This window comes from Meles meles, chromosome 6, assembly GCF_922984935.1.
Source record: "Meles meles chromosome 6, mMelMel3.1 paternal haplotype, whole genome shotgun sequence".
In the NCBI taxonomy this organism is placed as follows: Eukaryota; Metazoa; Chordata; class Mammalia; order Carnivora; family Mustelidae; genus Meles; species Meles meles.
In genome coordinates, this window is record NC_060071.1 from 120,020,040 (window position 1) to 120,040,690 (window position 20,651).

The 20,651-nt window shown below is 47.0% G+C and overlaps 1 protein-coding gene across 5 annotated transcripts in view; it reads left to right on the forward strand.

Moving 5' to 3' along the window:
* The first annotated feature begins 2,960 nt into the window (after positions 1 to 2,960).
* The window catches only part of SMOC1 (SPARC related modular calcium binding 1), a 150,464-nt gene continuing 132,773 nt past the window's right edge, over positions 2,961 to 20,651 (forward strand). For all 5 annotated transcript variants that reach the window (XM_046009035.1, XM_046009036.1, XM_046009037.1 and 2 more), the window contains exon 1: positions 2,961 to 3,330. In XM_046009035.1, the coding sequence (XP_045864991.1) occupies positions 3,232 to 3,330 (99 nt within the window). In that variant the 5' untranslated portion in view covers positions 2,961 to 3,231. The remainder of the gene's footprint in view (positions 3,331 to 20,651) is intronic.

A 20,651-nucleotide genomic window follows, 5' to 3' on the forward strand; every position in this document is an offset into this window, starting at 1 on the left:
GGATTATACAGAAACATATTCTTGAAACGGGCATTTCGAGCTAATACTAAATATTTGAGGCCCTCAGGCCTCAATATGGGATATAAAGTATTATTTTTCTTCTACTGAAATATCCCCTTGCAAATAGAAGTCCCACAGGACAAGGAGTATGGCTGGAACTGGACAGACCAGATGCCAGAATAGCTAAATTTATTTTTGGACCATAAGCCTGGCCTCCAGGGAAAGAAGGAACTTGTCAATTTCACTTTTTGCTTGGATCAGAAGATTGAGCCTGGCAGAGAGGCGCTGTTTGTGACTAGTAGTTCTCTGGAATTTCTAACCTTCTCTGGGGTTGGGAGGAGTCAGGAGAAGAAAATGCATCATTTGAATGATGGCCATGGTTACGACAGGCCCTGCATGCCAACCAGAGGGAAAGAAAATACTTGCTGAGCAAAGTAACTGGAAAGCAGTTGCTCATATTTTAAACTAAGCTACATGGTCGAAATCCAGAAAATGTAGACTTTTGGACCAGCGACCAGTTGGAAATAGGCTTTCTGGCTAGAAAGCAGCATGCAGTGTTATGGATGGAAAGGACGATTGCACAGCCTTTTCCCTGGGTGCGTGGAGCTGCCAGATACTGGGGGGCCATCGCAAGCATATTTACTTACTCCAGCAGATTTCTCAATAATTCCAGCAACAGGAAGAAGTTGACCAGTTTGACCATGCGTACATGGCCAGGTGGTGGAGTCAGGACAGACCTGTCAGGCTGCGGAGCTCGGTGATAACATTTCCATCCTGCCTACCCCTGGTGCGTGAACACACAAGGCACACGGAAATTAATCAAAGTGCTGCATGAGGCGCAGTAGTATTGGGCCAGTGTCACGAGTCCAGCTGGGCGAATTCCCAGCATGCCAGATCATAGGGGCTGTTTCCACGCTCTTCCCCTGAAGTTCGGTGCCGCTCCCAAGTCTCAGTTCTTTTGCAGGTCACGGCTGAGATTTTCCGTGCACCACACAGGGAGCATCTAACCCTATGGCATTTGAGATTGGACACTGTAGTCATCACACAACAGAGGTGGAATTAGAATCTGAAAACCTAGCCTTGAATCTCGGACGTCATTTACCAGCCAGATGAGGAAAGGAAGTCACAATCTCCTGGACTATCTGTTTACTTACCTGTAAAGTTGGATCTCTCTCCCTACTTCACAAGATCATTCTGAGGATAAAATGAGATGAGCCATTTGCCTTGCCCTCTTCTTAGCCGGAGTTGGTATTTCTAACTTAACCATCTCCTTGAATCCTGACCATTCATGAAGTAGAGACCATTTTTATCCCCATTTTACAGAGGGAAAGACTGGACCCCAGAGGAGTAAAGTGACTTGTGCAAGGTTATGCCACTAGGTGGCAGACCCAGGATTTGAACCCATCCTGTCTAGCTCCAGAAAGCTGCCTGACCACTGTGTTGCTTCTCAGCAGAGGAAGACAGGCACTTCCCTTAGAGATGGTCTTTGTTTTTGTCTGGAGAATGACAAGTACTTTTGTTATTGTTCCAGCATCAAGTCTGGGCTCTCTTATCAGAGAGCACTGGGCAGAGTTTAAGTCTATTAACTAGGGAGCAGTACATTCAGGTTTGCTCTTTTGGAAGGATGTAGGGTGGAGGCTGGATGAGGCAGGCAAGGGGAGTAGGCAAAGCTGAATGCAGGAGTTGGGTGGGAAGCATGTTCACACAGTCCAGAGGAGAAGCCATAAGGGAGCAGAGCTAACCTTTGGTAGGACCTCTCAGGCACAAACGGGGGAGGAATTAAGTGCTGGTGCTAATGCTTCCTGCCTGGTTGGAGAAAGGATTCCCTCCTCATGTAGTGAGTGGTCCATTCAATGGAAGTAAACCCTAAGGGTTATAATCCACACAAAAAGGGAAGCCATGGTTCTCTTGGGTTGAATGCAGTGGATGGTGCTCTGGCCCAGGAGCTGGTGTGATGCAGCTGTGACCATTCCCAAGACAGCCCTTTGGAGATTATCCTGGGCAGAGACGTTCAACATCCGGCTAGACCTTTTGTGATGTTATCGTCTCCCAAGTGGGTTGGGAACCCAGGAGAGGTCTCCTCTCCTCTCCCCACTCTCACCCAGCTGTGGGGTCCACAGACCTTCCCTCCCCATCAATATTTTTCTTCCACTCCCCCAGTGGCTGCCCCTTGGCCCTCCAGTCCAGTCCAGTCCAGCCCAAGGCAGGGAGCCAGGATGCCTGGGTCCCAAACCTGGATTCCCACCCCCATCCCCTGCAGGGTTCCAGGTGGGCATTACCCCCACAGCCACAGGGGCCCTCCCCAGCAGGCGGATAACTAGGACGCGCTTCACCTTATCTCCTAGGCACTTCCTAGGCATTTCCGGAGGGAAATGCTTTAGGACTTGGGTTGTCATCCCCTGGAAGCTTCTTTACAAGAAGTGAACGTGCACTCCCCACTCCCAAGGCCATTCACAGCCTGTCCCGCGCGGGTCCCCTTCTCAGTTGTTTTTGGTGTCGAGACGATGAGGAAATAGATTTCTTAACTACTTTGAGCCCTAGTATCCTCTTCAGAAAAATGGGGCTACAAGTATTTTTCCTGCTTATTTTACAGGACTGTTGGGACAACTCGTGGAATTAGGTCGAAAATTACACATGCTTCAGGCCTGATTTTTAGCTGGGTGGGCGATCCGGGAGTTAGGGCCGCTGGAGCTCTTCGAGGCTTCCTCAGACAGAAGGACCGCAAGAAAGTTCCTCTTCCTCCCAGGCTCTGCGGGAGCCCACTCCGGCTGAGCAAGCGGGTGTCGCTCCTCGGTGGGGTTGACCGCGAGCCGCCCCTCTGTCCGCTCTCCGATTGGCTTTCACCTGCCAGAGGGTCGGCTGCTACGGGCCTCTCGGCCCGTCAATCAGGGCCGCCAGGCTCCGCCCCGCCCTTCCCGGGGGTTTATAACGGGAATTCCCATGGCCTGGGCTCTGGCGTCCAACCTGCTGTCGCCGCGGCCCGGCCGAGCCGAGCGAGCGAGCGCCGCGCGCGGAGCACACGCTCGCGCTCCAGCTCCCCTCCCCGGCGGTTCATGACCGCGCGCTCTGAGCGCAGCGCCGCCGCCCCCGCCGCCCCGCCGCCCCGCCGCCCCGCCGCCCGGCAGCCGCGAGGGCCCCCGAGGGAAGGAAGGCAGGAAGGCAGGCGCAGCCGTGCGCCCCGCGGAATCCGCGCCCCCCGCCCGCAGCCGGCTGCCCGGCCCGGCTGGCACCATGCTGTCCGCGCGCTGCGCCCGCCTGCTCACGCCCCACTTGCTGCTCGTGTTGGTGCAGCTGTCCCTAGTTCGCGGCCACCGCACCACGGGCCCCAGGGTAAGTGCGTCCCCGGCCGCGCGCCCACCTGCGGAGGGAGCCTGAGGTCGCCTGCCCCCATCCCTCGGGGTGGGGGTGGGTGGGGGTGAAGGGGGAAGGGAGGTGTCAGACCTCGGCCCCCCCACCCCCCGCACCTACCACCCGGCCCCCGTGGACTTCTGGGCGAATAAAAATTTCTCCCGTTCTTCCTCCCACCTCCCTCCTTTCTTGCAGCGCCGATCTGCCTCTCGCCTTCCCCCTCGAACTGTCACCGGGTTTTCTCTCCCTGTCTCTTCTCCTAGAGTATTTTGCTCCGAGCGGGTGCCTCCAGCGTCCGAAAAAGGCTCGCTCTCTGCTCGAGTGGGCTGCCCTGTGGTCTCACGCCGCGCCGGGTCCGGGTTCCGGAGCGCCGGCGTTCTTGGCAGGCGGCGAGGGGGTGGGGGGCAGTTCTGCCTCCAGAGTTTTAGGTTACCTGAAAACCACACAAGGACCTTGTGTTGTTGTTTTAAAAAGTGATCGCTGCTCATAAAACTCACGGCAGATAATTTTAATGCTCTCTCCTGCTGGGCACAGCCCGGGAGCAGGGGTGGAGGTGGGGGGCTGCGGAGAGGCGCTGCGCAATGCTTAAGAGTCTCTTCCCCCTGACTTCGGGGCTGGGAGGTTGAACTACTTGTTGAACCTTGGTCTGATTGGAGTTTCTGAACGATATGCAAACGTGCCAATTCTGTGCACAGGACAGGCTGTCCAGAGCGTTGTAAAATCTCCTGGAACTGAAGGCATTGTGTTCACGGCTGGTCTAGATTATCGCTCCTCCCACCCCAATTGGTCTAAATGAAGGATTCCGCTGCCTTAAAAAAAAAATGTTCTATTAAACCACCTGGTGGTTCATTTGACCGAACTTAATCCAGAGGATCTCTGGCCAAGAATCAGCTTATGTCAGGGCAGTCTCTCCGGATAGCTGCTTGCCTCGACTGGCAGCCTGAGAGTCCGTGTGAAGCAGCTGGAATCTTTGTGAAAACAAGGTCGTCTCCCTAAGCGCCGGGGGCTTTCCTGGGTATCTGCGGGCCTAGCCCAGTTACCACCTGTTCAGACCGCAGGTTCTTTATTCGCAGCTCTTGCTCTAGGAGAGTCCTCTTTATAGCTCTCGTGTGTGGAGGAAAAGTCTTGCAAAGGCTGGCCAGCCTTGCCGACCTCCCAGATACCGGCTGCTGCTGACGTGGGAGCCCAGCTATCACTGGGAGATCAGATTTGCAGCCACTTAGGAAAGAAAAGTGTTTGTCCCCGTGTTGTGCCGGCCCTTGCTTTTATGACCAGATGTGCCACAAAAAGCAGTTAAGGTGCCGCAGATTAGATCCAGGGCGTGTCGTAAATCCTCGACAGCAGGCGTTCTCGAAGCTGGGGCGAGTGTGGGCTCCGGGAGGGACTTTTATGGATGCAGATGAGGATGCCTTTTAAATGAAGCTGCTTGGTTTGATATTAGGACTCCGCAGCTCTTAAACTCCGAGGTCAGGAGAGCCACAGAGTTCCCTCCAATAATTAGGAACAGTCAAGACAGAGACGCAGACCAGAGCACCCCGACTGAAATCTGGATGCCCGCCCACACGAGAGGCCCGGAGACAAATGGTGGGGGGCTCGTTTGCTGCTGGGCATGTCTAGCATCTCAAGCCATATGGCTTTCCTTCTCTGCCTCCTGAAATTGGAGGAAGCAACTTTTAGGGGAAGGCTAGAGGCTTTAGGGGAAAATCGGGACATTGGTTAGGTTTCCCTCCAGCTTCTTTAGTTTAATCATTCGATAGATCTGCTGAAATAAAACAGGAGCTGTACATAGGCTTGTGTGGATCCCAGCTGTGTTCTCTCTTTCACACACACACACACACACACACACACACACACACACACACACAGTAAAAGTACCAAGGGAAAGCTGTTGTCTTGAGCATGTGCTTACTTGGGTGCATTTATAGGCTACAAGAAGAGCTGCGGTTCAGGGACATGGGGGCTGGGCCGTTTCCATTACCGCTTATGCATAGAACAACAAGGAAGGGGGTCTTGTTAGTGCCATTTTGCAAGTGAGACCCTGGAAAGCTAACTGGCTTGTTTGAAACACTCATGGTGCACATGTAGCTGTGGGACCCACATCCCAGTTTATATGGATTTACAGGTGGTCTGCTCTTCCTGCCACCAAGCCGCCGCAGGGAGCGCTCAACCCACCAGTGGCGCTGTCCCTCTCACAGGAAGAGATGGCTCCTTGAGACAGTACTGAACCTGGACGCATTAGGGGAGGCTGTAAGAAAAGGTTGATCATATTTTTTGGTGTCAGAATCACTAAAGGGTGATGCCTTTGAGTTCCAGGCAATCCCCAAAGATTCCAGCTCTCTTCTGTGGCTTCTTAATGGCCTGAGGAGTGTGGCAATGGTGGCCAGTGTCTGAGAAGCAGAAACATCTGGCTTGTTGCAGTATTCCCTTGGGCACCCCTGGGTCTCTTCTGTTAATCTTTTGAGTGACAGAGGCTTAAGGATTGGCATCTTTTCCAGCTGGCTTTCTAGGAAACCGAGAGCATGCCCTTTTGGTTTAACGTTATCTGGCCCACTAATTGAGCTCCCCCGAGGCCTAGACCCCAATCCTCACTCCCTTATTTGCTTCCTGCCTTCATAAAATTCCTGACATCTGTTTGACTCTGGAAACCCACAGCTATCAAGTATCAGATTGGAGGCTATTTTGTAGGAAGCACCTGATTTTTTGGTCTCCGAGCTCTGAGCAGCCACTTGGCTACCTGGGACGCTGGTCAGGATCCTTTTAATTACTGAGGAGGCAGCCATTTCTTTAATCCTGTACAATTTACTGAAAATGTTTCGGGGAAGGGTGGGGTGGAGGAGGGGCTATCTCAGGCTGATGGAGTCTGGCTGATGGTCAGGCCAAGTCAACTGCCTGTCTTTGTCTAAACCTCTGTCTGCCCAGGAGCTGGGTGATGGCAGGAACCGGCCCATCTTCTCTACTGGTGCATCCCCAGAGCCCAGCACGGGGCCAGGTGCTGGGTGGGGAAGGACTGCGTTGTTGTTTATGGAAAAAATAAATTAATGCAGACAATGCATGTTTAACAGCATTCTATGGGTTCCACTTTCTTAGTGCTTTTGCGCTACTGGAGGCCAGAAATAGATTTAAGAAATTTGAAAAGAGGCGAAAATGGGAAGGTCAAGAAGTCTGAGTAAGGAATTGGGTTTCTTGTTTTATGTCTGTTCTTTATTGGTTCTCTCTCCTCTCGCTGGCTGGGTTTGCCCTTCAAAACCCAGCTCCCGCACCACTCCCCAGGAGCTCTCCTGCAGAACACCCTTTGGGGGAGAATTGGTCACTCTCACCTTCGACCAACTCCTGTATTTGGCTCACTTGCCTTCTAACTTCGGCTGATCTTTCCACGATGAGCATCTCGAGATCAGGCTAGCATCTCCCACCTTCTCTGCACTAACGCTGTTGGCACATCACGTACAGCCCTGTCTTGTGAAATGAACAAACTCACCCCACCTTGAGGGCAGAATAGAGGTCTTATCTGTCAGTGTGCTGGGTTACACTGCGAAGCGTTCTCTGAATGTTTACTGAAATGGGTCAGACTCTGCAGTGATGTCCAAGCTAGACCCCTTGCTCTCATTTGAACCTGAAATTGGTTATTTCATAAATAATGTTCCCCCCATTTATAGGCTTTTGTTCCTTATTTAAAAGTTAATATGTGTGGTGGTTATGGGAGGTTTGGGGGAGGAGAGACAGAACGAGCAAACTGGGATGGGGAACAGGTGTGAAACAGCTTCTAGACAGCTCTCTTTCTTTTGACTAGTTTGCGTCAGTGTCTGGACTGGGGTGGGTCCCTGAGTCTGTGTAGACAACTCTTCCTATTACCTGTGGGCCTGACAAGACCCTTCTTTTCTACCCCAGGAGATTTATCTGAAATGCTCTTCCGGTGTTAGGCAAAGAACTTGGTTTAAACATTTTGATGGAACTGACATGTGAAATTTAGAGGAGCGAAATTGAGAAGGCCAGGGAGAGGAAATGATCATCTTAGAAGCTGTAGGAAATGCTATCAAATGGAAAACACTTGGATGTTATCTCATTTTCTCCCAAAGTTGAAATTCACACTTTGTATGGCCCAGCAATTGTGGTCCTAAGTACGTATGCCCAAGAGAAACTCATGTCCAGAAGGAGACCCATGCAACCATGTTCGTAATGCTGGAAGCCTGGAAAAAGCCCAAGTGGCCATGAGTTGGAGGGCAGATTAGTTGATGTTTTCACACGGTGGAGGATCATGCTCAGGCAAAACAAATGAGCAACACTGACATGCAAAAATGTGGATGAATCTTGGTAATAGGATATTAAGTAAAAGAAATGCACCGGAAGACAGAGCATGGCATCTTATAAACTTAAAAGGAGCTAAAATTGAAGAAAATATCTTCTAGGAATACATATAACTACAATAATGCTCTATGAGAAGAAAAGCAAAGTAATGTTGGACAGAGGATTTAGGCGAAGTTATGGGGGAGCAGACGGTTGGAACCACATGGTGGGGTAAACCATATGGTTAGTGTAAGTTATTGTCAATACTTTACCTTTTGGGGGAGGGAAGGATGGGTTGGAAGGTAGTTGTCCGTTAATAACGATTAGCGGCTGATTAAACGGAAAATGAAAGTGGGGCCTGGATAGACCAATGTTGAGTATCAGGAATCAAAGTTGATGATTAGTTCAACTCTTGGTACCCCATGCTCAGACACACAAAGGTTCCCAGAGCAGGAACTCCTGTCTTGCCTCCTTCTGCTCCTCCTCTTCCAGATGGGCACATGGTCCTACTGAAAATATCACATTGGGGAGTGATTATTGGCTTTTGTTTCAGTTCTTGGCCGGTTCGACCCAGAGCAGGCCCAGGTCCTGGCATCAGTATCTACATCAGCTGGCCAAAGGGCTCATTTATAAGGCTGAGTTGGCGGTGGGCTGTCTTCCCTCTCCCTTGCTCAGGGGGATCCATCCTGCACATCTGGGTCCCCTGCCCCGCAGAGTAGAAAAGTTCACTAGCTGATGCTTGGGTCATAAGCCTTACTTGCCTTTTGCGGGTGGACTGGGGGAGGGGGAACGGAGTGCATCTGATGTGATGCCTGTCTTCATCCTGGCTTCCTCCCTCACCCCCCTGGCAGAGCCTGGGGGAAGGGAGCATGGCCTTCCTTAGCAGGTACAGGGCACCCTTTCTCTCCCGACCACATAGAGATCTATTGTTTAAGCAGCCAAGTTCCTGGCATTGCTGGCGGTGGAAGTGGCGGGGGAGAATGTCTGTGAGGAGGCCCCCTCCTTCCCCGTTTGTCACTGCGGAGCTGTTTGGGAGAGGACAAGGGTTGAGTTGCGGATGAGAAATTGATCGGAGCTGTTTGTGAGGCCTGCCAAACAGGGTTAGCATTGTACATGTGTGCTCTGCACACATCCAGAGTCACTGAGGGGATATGAGAATTGGATCTCCAAGAACATTCCCAGCAGCCTCATAAAGACCCCAAAGCAACATGGGTCATTATAGCAATTAATTGGATTTCATTTTGCATCTGACATCATTCTAAACTCAATTGCTAGATCACAAAATAATCTTACCTTTGGCAGAAATCTACGCTTGTTAGGTGTGGAGCCCTGCACACTTCCCAGACATTGATTTCAGCCTCCTTTTTTTGGGAGCCAGGGTTGGGCAGCCTCTGTCGACTGAGCAGGGAAAGGCTGCTCAGGAGAGCTGGAGTTCCAGGACAGCTTTCCCCACCCCCTACCCCCCAGCTGGGAGGACCACACTGAGCGAGGTCCCAGGAGACAATGTAGCAGATGCTTTGAAACCTGACAGATACTACAAATGTGAGCAGCTCTGCCCTTCCTTTTTAATATCCATTTCACAGGGCAGCGTTGATCTGATTCAGATAAGGACTGAATGCTATTCTTCCTTTTTGACAGTGGGGGAAAACTGGACCTACTTCCCAGAATAGTTCATTTTTAGGACCAGATAAGCATCTCTAGGACACTGCTGGGAGTTTTAGGTATTTTGGGTGGGTGTTTATTGTGTATGCGTTCTTGGAGAACCCTGCAAAGCCAGGGAAAGGACACAAAAGTAGATCATAAGAATGAGGGTGAGGTGGAGAGCATTGCCAAAGCCCGCGGACCGGTCCCTGCTCCTCGGGTGCCCAGAGCCACTGACAATTCACATTGTCCGCAGCACTGTCCGTGGGACGTTTGTTCGGGGATGGTAATATTCTACATTGGCACTGTCCGATGGTAGACACATGTGACTCTTGAAGTTGTAAATGTGCTTAGCACAACCGAAGAACAGAATTTTTAATGAATTTGATTTCAGTTAATTTAAATGTTAACGTTAAAATAGCCACATATGGCTAGTGGCTATCACACTAGACAGTATGGGTCTCTAGCCATTGTGCCCAACCCTACCTCCTGCCAGATGCCTCCACCACATGCCCCAGACTGTGGCCGTGCTGAACCACATCACATTTCCTAACCTGTCTTTTCCTTCCCATCTCCATCTGTCAAAATTCTGCCTGTCATTTGGATGACACACAGTCCTCCCAGACTTGCCCCACGCAGAGCTCTCTCTGCACCCTGGGCTTTGCTCACCCTGGTGTCCGTGCGCGTATCACCTGCCTGGCGTCGCAGCTGACCGTGGTAAGAAGGTACTGGGGCAGCCTCAGCACAGACTTTGGAGAGAGACAGACCCAGGTTTGACTCTGGCTTGGCCTCTGTGGTCCTGGGCTAGTAATTTAATTTCACGGACCCTCAGTCCCCTGATTTGTCCAATAGAGGTCATAGCCTCTATGTCCAGGGTGGTGGGGAGGATGCACGTGGGATGTCTTAGCTTCCCATTCCTGCTATAACAAGTACCACAACCATTGACTTAAATAACACTCATTTCTGGAGATTAAGTCTGACATGGTCTCCATGGGCTAAAAAAATCAGCAGAGCTCAGGTCCTTTTTGGAGGCTGTAGGGGAGAATTCATTTTATTGCCTTTTCCACCTTCTAGAAACTGCCCGCCTTCCTTGGTTGGGAGTCCCCTTCTACCTTCAAATCCAGCAGTAGCTGGTCAAGTCTTTTTCATGCTGCCATCTCTCTGGTTCCAACTCTCCTGTTGCCCACTTTCCCCATAAGGACTCTTGTGATTGATGAGCTCAGATGTTCTCCTTATCTTATGGTTAACTGATTAGCAATCTTGATTCCTCCTTGCCATGTAACATAGCATTATTAAGATTAGGACATGGGCATCTTTGAGGGGCCATTGTTCTGCTTGCCACATTCACTAAGGGTCGAATACAGCGCCTGGCTCATAGAAGGTGCTTGATAAACAGGGGCCATTATAATGACCCACATCTATTAGTTTCTTTCCTTTCAGAGTGGGAGTCTCCTAATGGTGGAATTATTTAATTTTCTTTATAGACTTATCCTGGCCAACAACAGGTGCTTAGTAAATGTTCATTGAACAATAGAATTTTTTGAAATGTAGATTGTTTCTTCCCTTATAAAGATATATTGAACAGTAAAAACAACAAAGTAAACTGCAAATCAGAATATATGATCCTGTTTGCTCAAAGCAAAAAAAGCTGGTTTATGTATAGAAAAATCGGGTGCGTTATAAGTCGTGTGGTTAATGGTGATTAGCATGGGGATATTCCACCTCTATGGGATGTGTTTTAGTAAATATTAAACTAATTTTACGATGAGCACTTTTAAACCTTAGAGGACAATAATAAAGATTAAAACACACGTGATTTAAAAAAAAGTTCCAAACCTGTCTGAATCCAGCCTGAATACCTTTGGATTCCGTCTACATCTGACAGTTAGCCTGTCTCATGTTAGGCTGATTTTCAGGTTTAGTCACTGTTAGCACCAGGCCTCCTACTCATTTCCAGCATGCTTTGAACTTAGTTTGCTTTGAACTTTTAAAAAAGATTTTATTTATTTATTTGATGGAGAGAGAGAAAGAGAGTACAAGCAGGGGAAGCAACAGGCAGGGCGAGAGGGAGAAGCAGGCTCCCTGCGCAACAGGGAGGCAAATGTGGTGCCCGATCCCAGAACCCTGGGATCATGACCTGAGCGGAAGGCACTCGGTCAACTGACTCAGGCACCCAGGCTCCCCAAACTCGGGTTTGCCTTAAAGGAGAGTTTCCAGTTAACCTTAGCATGACATAAATGTAAAAATGTACTTATTGCTGCTGGTGGAAATATAAATTAGCACGATCACTTCTTAGGATTGACTTTTTACTTTCACTCTGCTATATGCCCTAGAGAAATGTGCTTAAATATGTGCCAAGACACATGTTTAAGGATGCTCATAGCAGCATTTTTTGGTGGCAATAACAAAACTGGAAACCACCTACATGCCCATCAGCAGGTGACTAGAAATATGAATTACGGCATATACAAAAAGTGGAATACTACACAGCACCCAAATGGCTAATCTAAAGCTATAACCATTATTATGGATGAATTTCATAGTCAGAACGTTGAGTGAAAGAAGGCAAAATGTACAAAAATGCATACATTATGCCATTTATATAAAGGTTAACATCATGCAAGAGCGATGATTGTTTAGGAGTACATACATATGTGAAGAGTGCATGAGAAAATGAAGGGTAATGATAACTCTGAAGCTCAGGTTAGTGGTTAATTAGGTGAGAGGGCAGGAAGGCCAGTGACACGCTAGAGGGGACACAGAAGGTTTGCCTTGAATCGGTGATGTTTTATGTTTTTAAAGCGGGAGGTGAGTACATGGAGTTTAAAATTCTATTTTGTATGCGTTACATAATAGATCAGACAGTTTTCCAGAAAAGATAAAATGGATTTGGATAGCCTGGGTGGCTCAGTGGGTTAAGCCTCTGCCTTTGGCTCAGGTCATGATCTCAGGGTCCTGGGATCAAGCCCCGCATCAGACTCTCTGCTTGGTAGGGAGCCTGCTTCCCCCTCTCTCTCTGCCTGCCTCTCTGTCTACTTGTGATCTCTCTCTCTGTCAAATAAATACAATCTTTAAAAAAACGGATTTGGATATGTCACAACAGAGTTTTAAGAGCAAGCAATAAGGGGCACCTGGGTGGCTCAGCGGGTTAAAGCCTCTGCCTTCAGCTCAGGTCATGATCCCGGGGTCCTGGGATTGAGCCCCGCATCGGAATCTCTGCTCAGCGGGGAGCCTGTTTCCTCCTCTCTCTCTCTCTCTCTCTGCCTGCCTCTTTGCCTACTTGTGATCTCTATCTGTCAGATAAATAAATAAAACCTTTTAAAAAAAAAAAGAGCAAGCAATAAAAGTGATGCTTCTTTGAGGGGTCTGTGCTGTTGATCACACTTTTCCTTTCCCCAGAAGAACACGTTCAGGGACATTTAGCCAAACATGCGGCTTCCCCAACTCCTTGCATTGCTGGCCACTTCCCTCCTGCCTTCCTGAGGCCCTGAGGCCATGCCTCCCCCCAGCTCAGGGCCAGGCACAGGTATTACTGTCTCCCACATCTGCCTGACAGCACTGGTGTCCCTCTCTGCTCTCCCAGGCCTCTGCTTTTCTCACTGTACCCGCTCTCGTTGCATGATTAGGAATGAGCTTGATCATTTTCTCAAACTTATTGATCATTAATTTAGGGTTGTCAGAACTGGCAAATAAAAATACTAATATAAGATCGCCTAAATTGTAAATTGCATATATTTGAAGGATATAAGTGAATAACATAATGTAGAAGAATGTAAATTACAGAGATTTGAATTCAGGTAAATAACATGGTCTTAGTGTAAATATGGCCTAAATAAAAATTTGTTTGTCATTTATCTAAAATTATTTGTCAATCATCTGAAATTCAAATTTAACTGGGTATCTTGTATTGTATCTGGCCATCCTATGTTAGCTCTTTCTCTTTTAGGAATCATCTCTCCAGGTTTTTTGTCAATTTTTAAAGTAAGTGTGGTAATTTTTTCTTCCTGGCTCACTGGCTGACTTGGAGGAGTTTTTTGTTTGTTTGTTTGTTTGTTTTAATACTAAGGATATTAATCTGTTTTTTCTGTTATGTCTGGCAGATGCCTTTCATTATAAAAAGACAATGGCCTCAGTCTAGTAAATATTTTACATCTGCATGTAGTTAATATGTTATTATGGTTTCTATCTTCAGTAACAGGGTGAGAAAGGTCTCCCCCTGCTAAGATGGTAGAAATTAAGGTGAATACATTTCTAAAACTGCACAAGCTGGGTGACTATATCACACCGGCCATCCATTTCCTGTGTGATAGGAATTTAGATAGTATTTTCTGTGAACTGAACTTCTTAATGTAACCCCATGGAAAGAGCTCTTGCCCTGTATTTCAGAAATTCCCAGCAGTATTTGGAAAGAAGATGTGTCAACTGAAAAATATTCCATTAAAGGTAATTACTTGGGAGAAATGTACATAAAAAGTGTTACTTTGGGTAAGCAGGCTATCCTGGAAGAGATACTAGGACTTTGGCAAAGAATTTAGATTCTCCTTCATCTTTGGATCTCTTCCATTCATCTAAAAAAACTTTTCCTTATTATGAGAACTTCCAAATACACACAAGAAAGGAGAGAGTGGTGTAACAAAATTTCCATGGAACCCTCGCACAGTTTCAATAATGGACAACTCCTGGCCAATCTTGTTCTTTCCATCCATCCCCCAGGCTCCTGTTCACATTATCTTGCAAGTCCAGACATTATATTTTATCATCTGTAAATATTTTCAAATATATCTCTGAAAGATAAAGACACTAAAAGAAACCTAACCACAATGCCATATCACAACCAAAGAATACTAATAAGTGCTTAATACAGGTATTTTGAAAGTTGACATCTGGCCAGTTGGCTTTTATGAAAGATCTGCAGTAGAACCAGTGTTTGCTACCCGACAGACATCCCAGGAGGAGTTTTGCCTTTACAAAAAGAGGGCAAAAAGCAAAAATTGCATTCAGTGTTCATTCTGAAGCGAGCCCTAATGGGGGTGCAGCTCCCTCCCTAGGAACGCCACGACACTCAGCGGCATCTCAGCCTCAAGCCACCAGACCTTTGAGCTGTGTCTGTGAGCATCTCGCTTTCTCTTGATTTATTTTGTGCACCCATTAGCAAGCTGTGTCCTAAGGTATCAGAAAAGCCCGCAAGGTTAAATGTTTCCACATACGTTCATGGTCATTGCTTTTCACTTTGTGCCTTTTCTGCTGATGAGATGTTTCAGAGGACGGCTGTACTTTCAGACAACAGGGGATACCTCTATAATATAATGCAATCGACATTCAGATCTCCCTGATTATCTCTTAGATGTGGTTTTATGTGAGTTTGAAACATGACCCAAATAAGGTCCACATATTGGTTAATCTGTATCTTAAATCTCTTTGAGTCTATGAATTTGCCCTCCACCTCCTTTTTACTTTGTGATTTATTTTTGAATAAACAGGTGGTTCTAGGGTTTTCTGCACTAGATGTTATTGACTACATTCCTGTAACATTGTGTACCACATTCCTCTGCCCTTCATATTTCTTGTAAAATGAGAGGTGGATCTAGAGACTTGATCAGATACAGATTTCAGATATTTCAGATACAGATACAGAGTATATATATATAATCATGTATATATGATTCCATTTATTTATTTGACAGAGAGAGAGCACAAGGAGGGGGGAGTGGCAGGCAGAGAGAGAGGGAGAAGCAGGTCCCCGCTGAGCAGGGAGCCCAGCACAGAGCTCGATCCCAGGACCTTGAAATCATGACCTGAACCAAAGGCACATGCTTAACGAACTGAGCCACCCATGGGCCCCTAGATACGATATTTTCTTGGCAAGTATATTTCGTGGGAGTTGGTCTGTTCTTCCACCAGGGAGCGCATCATGGGGCTCAGTCCCTGAACCTCAAGATTGTGACCTGAGCTGAGGGCAGACACTTAACAGGCTGAGCCACCCACGCACCCTGTCAATGATTTTTAAACAAGTAACAGGTTAAACTGAAAAGAGCTTCTACACTTTGTGTGGCATTGCCATCTTTCTCGTCTCTGGTGTTTCCTCTGGAGGGCTTAGTTGCCAATATTCTCTTCTCAGCAGTGGCCTCCTGATGGGGAGGCTGTGTGTGACTGCAGAGCTCTAAGAGGGAGACATGCTCCGAGTTCTTGGTGGGTGGCCGAGGTAGGAGGATCTCCTTGGTCTCTAGGGGGAAGCAGTAAGGGCATGAGTTGGTTTTACTCTCGAGTGCTAACCAAAAGGCCTCTAAAGTGTAATTGTAGATCAGCTTTGAGTGTGATGTTTGGTATGTACACATCAGTTGGGAATTTATATCATGAGAGCAGAGACCACATTTTGAACTGGCTTACTCAATGAAGATACAAGGTGGATTTCAGGATTGGTTGGACTCAGCATCTTATTAATGCCATCAACAATTTCCCTCTGCCGTTTGTGTTGTCTTTGTGTTTCTCCCTTTCTGCCTTTTGTGTTGTCTGTTTAATTTCAAGCCTAGCTTTTCATGGTGGTAGGATTGTTGCAATGATTCCATACTTCTCATCCCAACATCTTACTTTCTGGAATACAGAAGAGAGGTGACTTGAAGTTGTCTTCTCAGAGGAGCGAAAACTTTCATTCCTAGATGATGTCAGAAAACTTTGGATTTAGCTCATTGATCTAAACTGGATTGGGCCCATTCTTTGGGCCAATCCCTTGGCCAGGAGAGTGCCATGCTGTGAGTGACTTAGGTCTGGATGCCTTAGGACGGTCACTGTGGCAGTGTTGGAGACAGGGTGCCCATTTCTGGAGCTGTGGGTCAGATGGTTCCTCCTCCCTCTGCTGACTGCATAGCCACACATGGTGGGGGAGAGAAAGGGAGAGGAGGGCAACAAGTTGTGTCCGTTTTGGGATTTGGAGCATCATTTTTTTTTTAATCAGCAGAATGGTGGGGTGGTCTGTGTGGTAAGAAGTGTGCTGGACACCGGTGGTCACAGTCTGGTGAAGAGGGATCTCTCCTGTTACTGTGTGATCAGTTCCCTCCTCTACTAAAGGGAGAACAGATGACCTCCAAGGTTACTATCAGCACAGATGTTCTGAGATTAGGAGCCAACAGGAAAAAGGGAACAGGGGAAAATTTGAACCCTTTTGAGGCAGAATAAATAGGCCAAATGAGGATGATTCCAGAAGGCCCCCCAAATGAGATAAGCATGAGGCATGATCCCACAGTGGGAAGGACTCTCAGGGACGTCTTCCTTATATGCATGAGGTAAGATCTGTCCCCACTCTACCTAGTCAGGATCCGGATCCCTGCCTCCTTGCTCTGTCTGTGACTTTCACATTTAAAGGTGCCCTGGAGAACTTTGGGAAAGGGGTAAAGGTCCTGCCAAGGGGAGGAACTAGCTTGAATTCTAGTAGAGGATCATATTTCTGAGTTGCCTTTGGCCAATTCACCAGTTTCCATGTGGCCCCAAAGTCAGGCCCTGTGGAATCCTGACCCTCCGCGACACCTGACTACTGGTATTCTTTTAACTTCTGTTTCATAGGGTTCTGGTTTCTCAATCCCTAAAAGAGGTGAATTCCTGGTTTCTGCAAATGCTGAAAGCTCCAGGTGGGAACGTGCAGCAGAGCAGACACAACAAGTAGCCAGTGATACAGTTGGAAGAAGTAAAGGCTGATCTTGTCAGACTCTTAACGCTTGTTCATAGCAAAGCAGTGAGTGCAGATGTTCAGAGTCAGATGACGAATGGTCTGGAGCACAGGGTGTATGTTTTATGGTTGGCGCAATCTTTTCCCGTGAGGCCTTTTAAAAAATCAATACCCAATTGGAGGGTTGAAGTGGAAACCCTTTGTATTTGTTGAAGAGGGTTTGAAAGCGTCCAGCACACTTGGATGGACACGTTCTCCCTGCCTCCCTGGCAGTGACTTCAGAAAACCCGAGGGCAGGTCCAGGCCTGTGCTGGGCCCGGCGTTCTGAAGGCAGGGGCCGAATAGAGAAGTGGATGCTTCGTTTCTATCAGTCTTGACTTCTCTTTGGCTTTGAGGGTCACGTACCCTCTCATGTACCTTCTCCCCATCCAGGGAGAGGCCTAGAAAAAGATAGCACCCACAGCCTGGGCTCCATCTACTGCTGATCCCGGTTTCTAGCTTTTCTTTCCTGAAAGCCACAGCTAGCTTGAGAATGAAATCCATCTCCCGTATCATTGCTAGGAGGTGAGAGAGGTCGGAGCCAGGCCGTCTGAGGAACTGTTTGCTTTCTTGCCCCTCCGGAATGCAGCGTGGAGTAGTGCTTTGGGACCAACGAGACCTGGGTTGAGTTCCAGGTCTAGTGCTTCCTCACCATGTGCTCCCGGGCAGGTGGACTCTGAGTTTCACCCCCTCATCTGCAAATGGAAGATTTTATGTACCTCATTGGGTCACTGGGGAGCTTAAATGAAATAACGTCAGGACGCTCAGTAAATGTTAACTATTCATACCAATAAATGGACGCAACAGGAAAACGTGAGAGATTCCTAGAAGAACCCGAAGTTGTTTTGTTTCCCTTAGTTTTCCTCCTTGGAATTAAGACTATAAAGCCCATCAGTATGTGGAAGATTTCTAATCTGTATTTCTGTTACCTTTTGTTTGAAATGAAACTGGTTCCTGTGTGTGGGAGAAATCACATTCCTCCCCTTTCCCAACCAGATCCAGGTGAGGACGACTCTCTTAAATGGAGGAAAGACGTTCTTCAGTGTGATCTTTCTCCATTTGCTGTTTGACCATGTCTTCTCCTCCAGGCAACACTCTGCTTCCTGAAACCTTCCTTCACTTTCTCTTTCCCAGGATGGGAGGTTGTCTTCCTGGTTTAACATCTGAAGGAAACTTAAGTGAGCCTTCTCACCTTCCCTTTTTCCTCTAAGACTGTGGGAAGCAGTCTTGCTCTTAGGAGGCAACCAGAGGGCCACGTGACTCCATGCCGAAGTGCCTCCTCCTTACTTCTGGGCTCAGGGGTCAGGTGACTGCCCAGTATGTTCCCAGATCAGGTCACCAGGCCACTGCCCCCAGGAGGCTAGAGGAGCAGTGCCTGATTCTCTGGTGCTCCTCCCCCTCCAATCCAGCCTTCCCTTGGCCTTGTTTGGAAAGCCCATCCCAGCAGGACCTGTGGGTGGGCCCAAACCCAATCTTCCAGGCTGCTTTTAGAACCACATTTCAGAAGGGAAAACTCCTGGCTCTTAGCATCCTGAGGGATAGTTCTAGATAGGGTGACTTAGGCAACCGTATCCACGTCTTCTCCCTTCCAGGTAGTTTCATTGGTAAATTTGGACCATTGATGTTTAAAGTGATTACTGGTGTAGTTGAATCCATTTAAATCATATTTGTGCAGTTTTCTATTCCTTGTTCATATTCTTGGTTCCTGTGTTTGTCTTCCACTTTTTCCCCATCTTCTTGCTTGTAACTGAGCATTCTATGGGACTCGATTTCACTCCTTTCTTAGCATATCAATCATACTTCTTTTTAAAAACTTTTTTTTTAGTAATTGCCGTAGAATTTGCAATATACATTTACAACGAATTAAACTTCACTTTCTTTTTTTAAGAAAGCCTCTTTACTTACTGATTTTTAAAATTCCAGTATAATTAACATGCAGTATTATATTAGTTTCAGGTGTACAACGTAATGGTTCAACAATTCTTTACATTACTTAGTGCTCACCACAGTAAGTGTAGTCCCCATCCATCACCAAACAACCTTATTACAAAAGTATTGATTGTATTCTCTATGCTGTACTTTTCCATTTCTGTGACTTATTTATTTTGTAGCTCACCCTAACTGCCTCCCTGCTCTGTTAACTACCAGTTTTTTAAAATTAATTTTAAATTTTTTATTAACATAAAATGTATTATTATCCCCAGGGGTACAGGTCTGTGACTTGCCATGTTTACACACTTCACAGCACTCACCATAGCACATACCCTCCCCAATGTCCATAACCCAACCACCCTCTCCCTAGCCCCCTCCCCCCAGCAACCCTCAGTTTGTTTCCTGAGATTAAGAGTCTCTTATGGTTTGTCTCCCTCCCGATATCATCTTGTTTCATTTTTTCCTTCCATGTTGCCTCTCGAATTCCTCATATCAGGGAGATCATATGATAATTGTCTTTCTCTGATTGACTTATTTTGCTCAGCATAATACCCTCTAGTTCCATCCATGTTGTTGCAAATTGCAGGATTTCTTTTTTTGCTGGCTGCATAGTATTCCTATATATATATACCACATCTTCTTTATCCATTCATCTGTTGATGGACATCTAGGTTCTTTCCATAGTTTGGCTATTGTGGACATTGCTGCTATAAACATTCGCATGCATGTGCCCCTTTGGATCACTACATTTGTATCTTTAGGGTAAATAGTGTGTGATTGCCGGGTCGTAGGGTAGGTCTATTTTCAACTTTTTGAGGAACCTCCATGCTGTTTTCCAGAGTGGTTGCACCAGCTTGCATTCCCACCAACAGTGCAGGAGGGGTCCCCTTTCTCCGCATCCTCACCAGCATCTGTTATTTCCTGACTTGTTAATTTTAGCCATTCTGGATGGTGTGAGGTGGTATCTCACTGTGGTTTTGATTTGTATTTCCCTGATGCTGAGTGATGTGGAGCACTTTTTCATGTGTCTGTTGTCCATCTGGATGTCTTCTTCGCAGAAATGTCTGTTCATGTTGGTAACTATCAGTTTTCTGTATTAAAGAATCCATTTTTTTGATTGACTCTTTTATTCTTTGTTCATTTGTTTTGTTTCTTAAATTCTGCATATGAGTGAAATCACGTGGTATTTGTCTTTCTCTGTCTGACTAGTTTCACTTAGCATAATACTCTCTAGCTCCATACATGTTGTAGCAAATGGCAGATTCTCATTCTCTCTTCTGGCTGAGTAATATTGCATCATATATATATATAAGTATATGTATATATATGTATATGTATATATATGTGTGTATATATATACACACACACACACGCACATACATACCACATCTTCTTTATCCCTTCATTAACTGATGGACACTTGGGTTGCTTCCATATCTTGGCTCTTGTAAATAATGCTGCTGTAAACTCCATACTGTTTTTCACAGTGGCTTCAACAATTTGCATTCCAGCCAACAGTGTGTGAGGGTTCCCTTTTCTCCACATCCTCGATGACACTTGTTATTTCTTATCTGTTTGATTCTAGTGTACAGTGTACGGTGATACCTCATTGCGGTTTTGATTTGCATTTCCCTGATGATGAGTGATGTTGACCATCTTTTCATGTGCTAATTGAATATTTGTAGGTCTTCTTTGGCAGAATGTCTATTCAGGCCCTCTGCCCATTTTTAACTGGATTATTATTATTTTT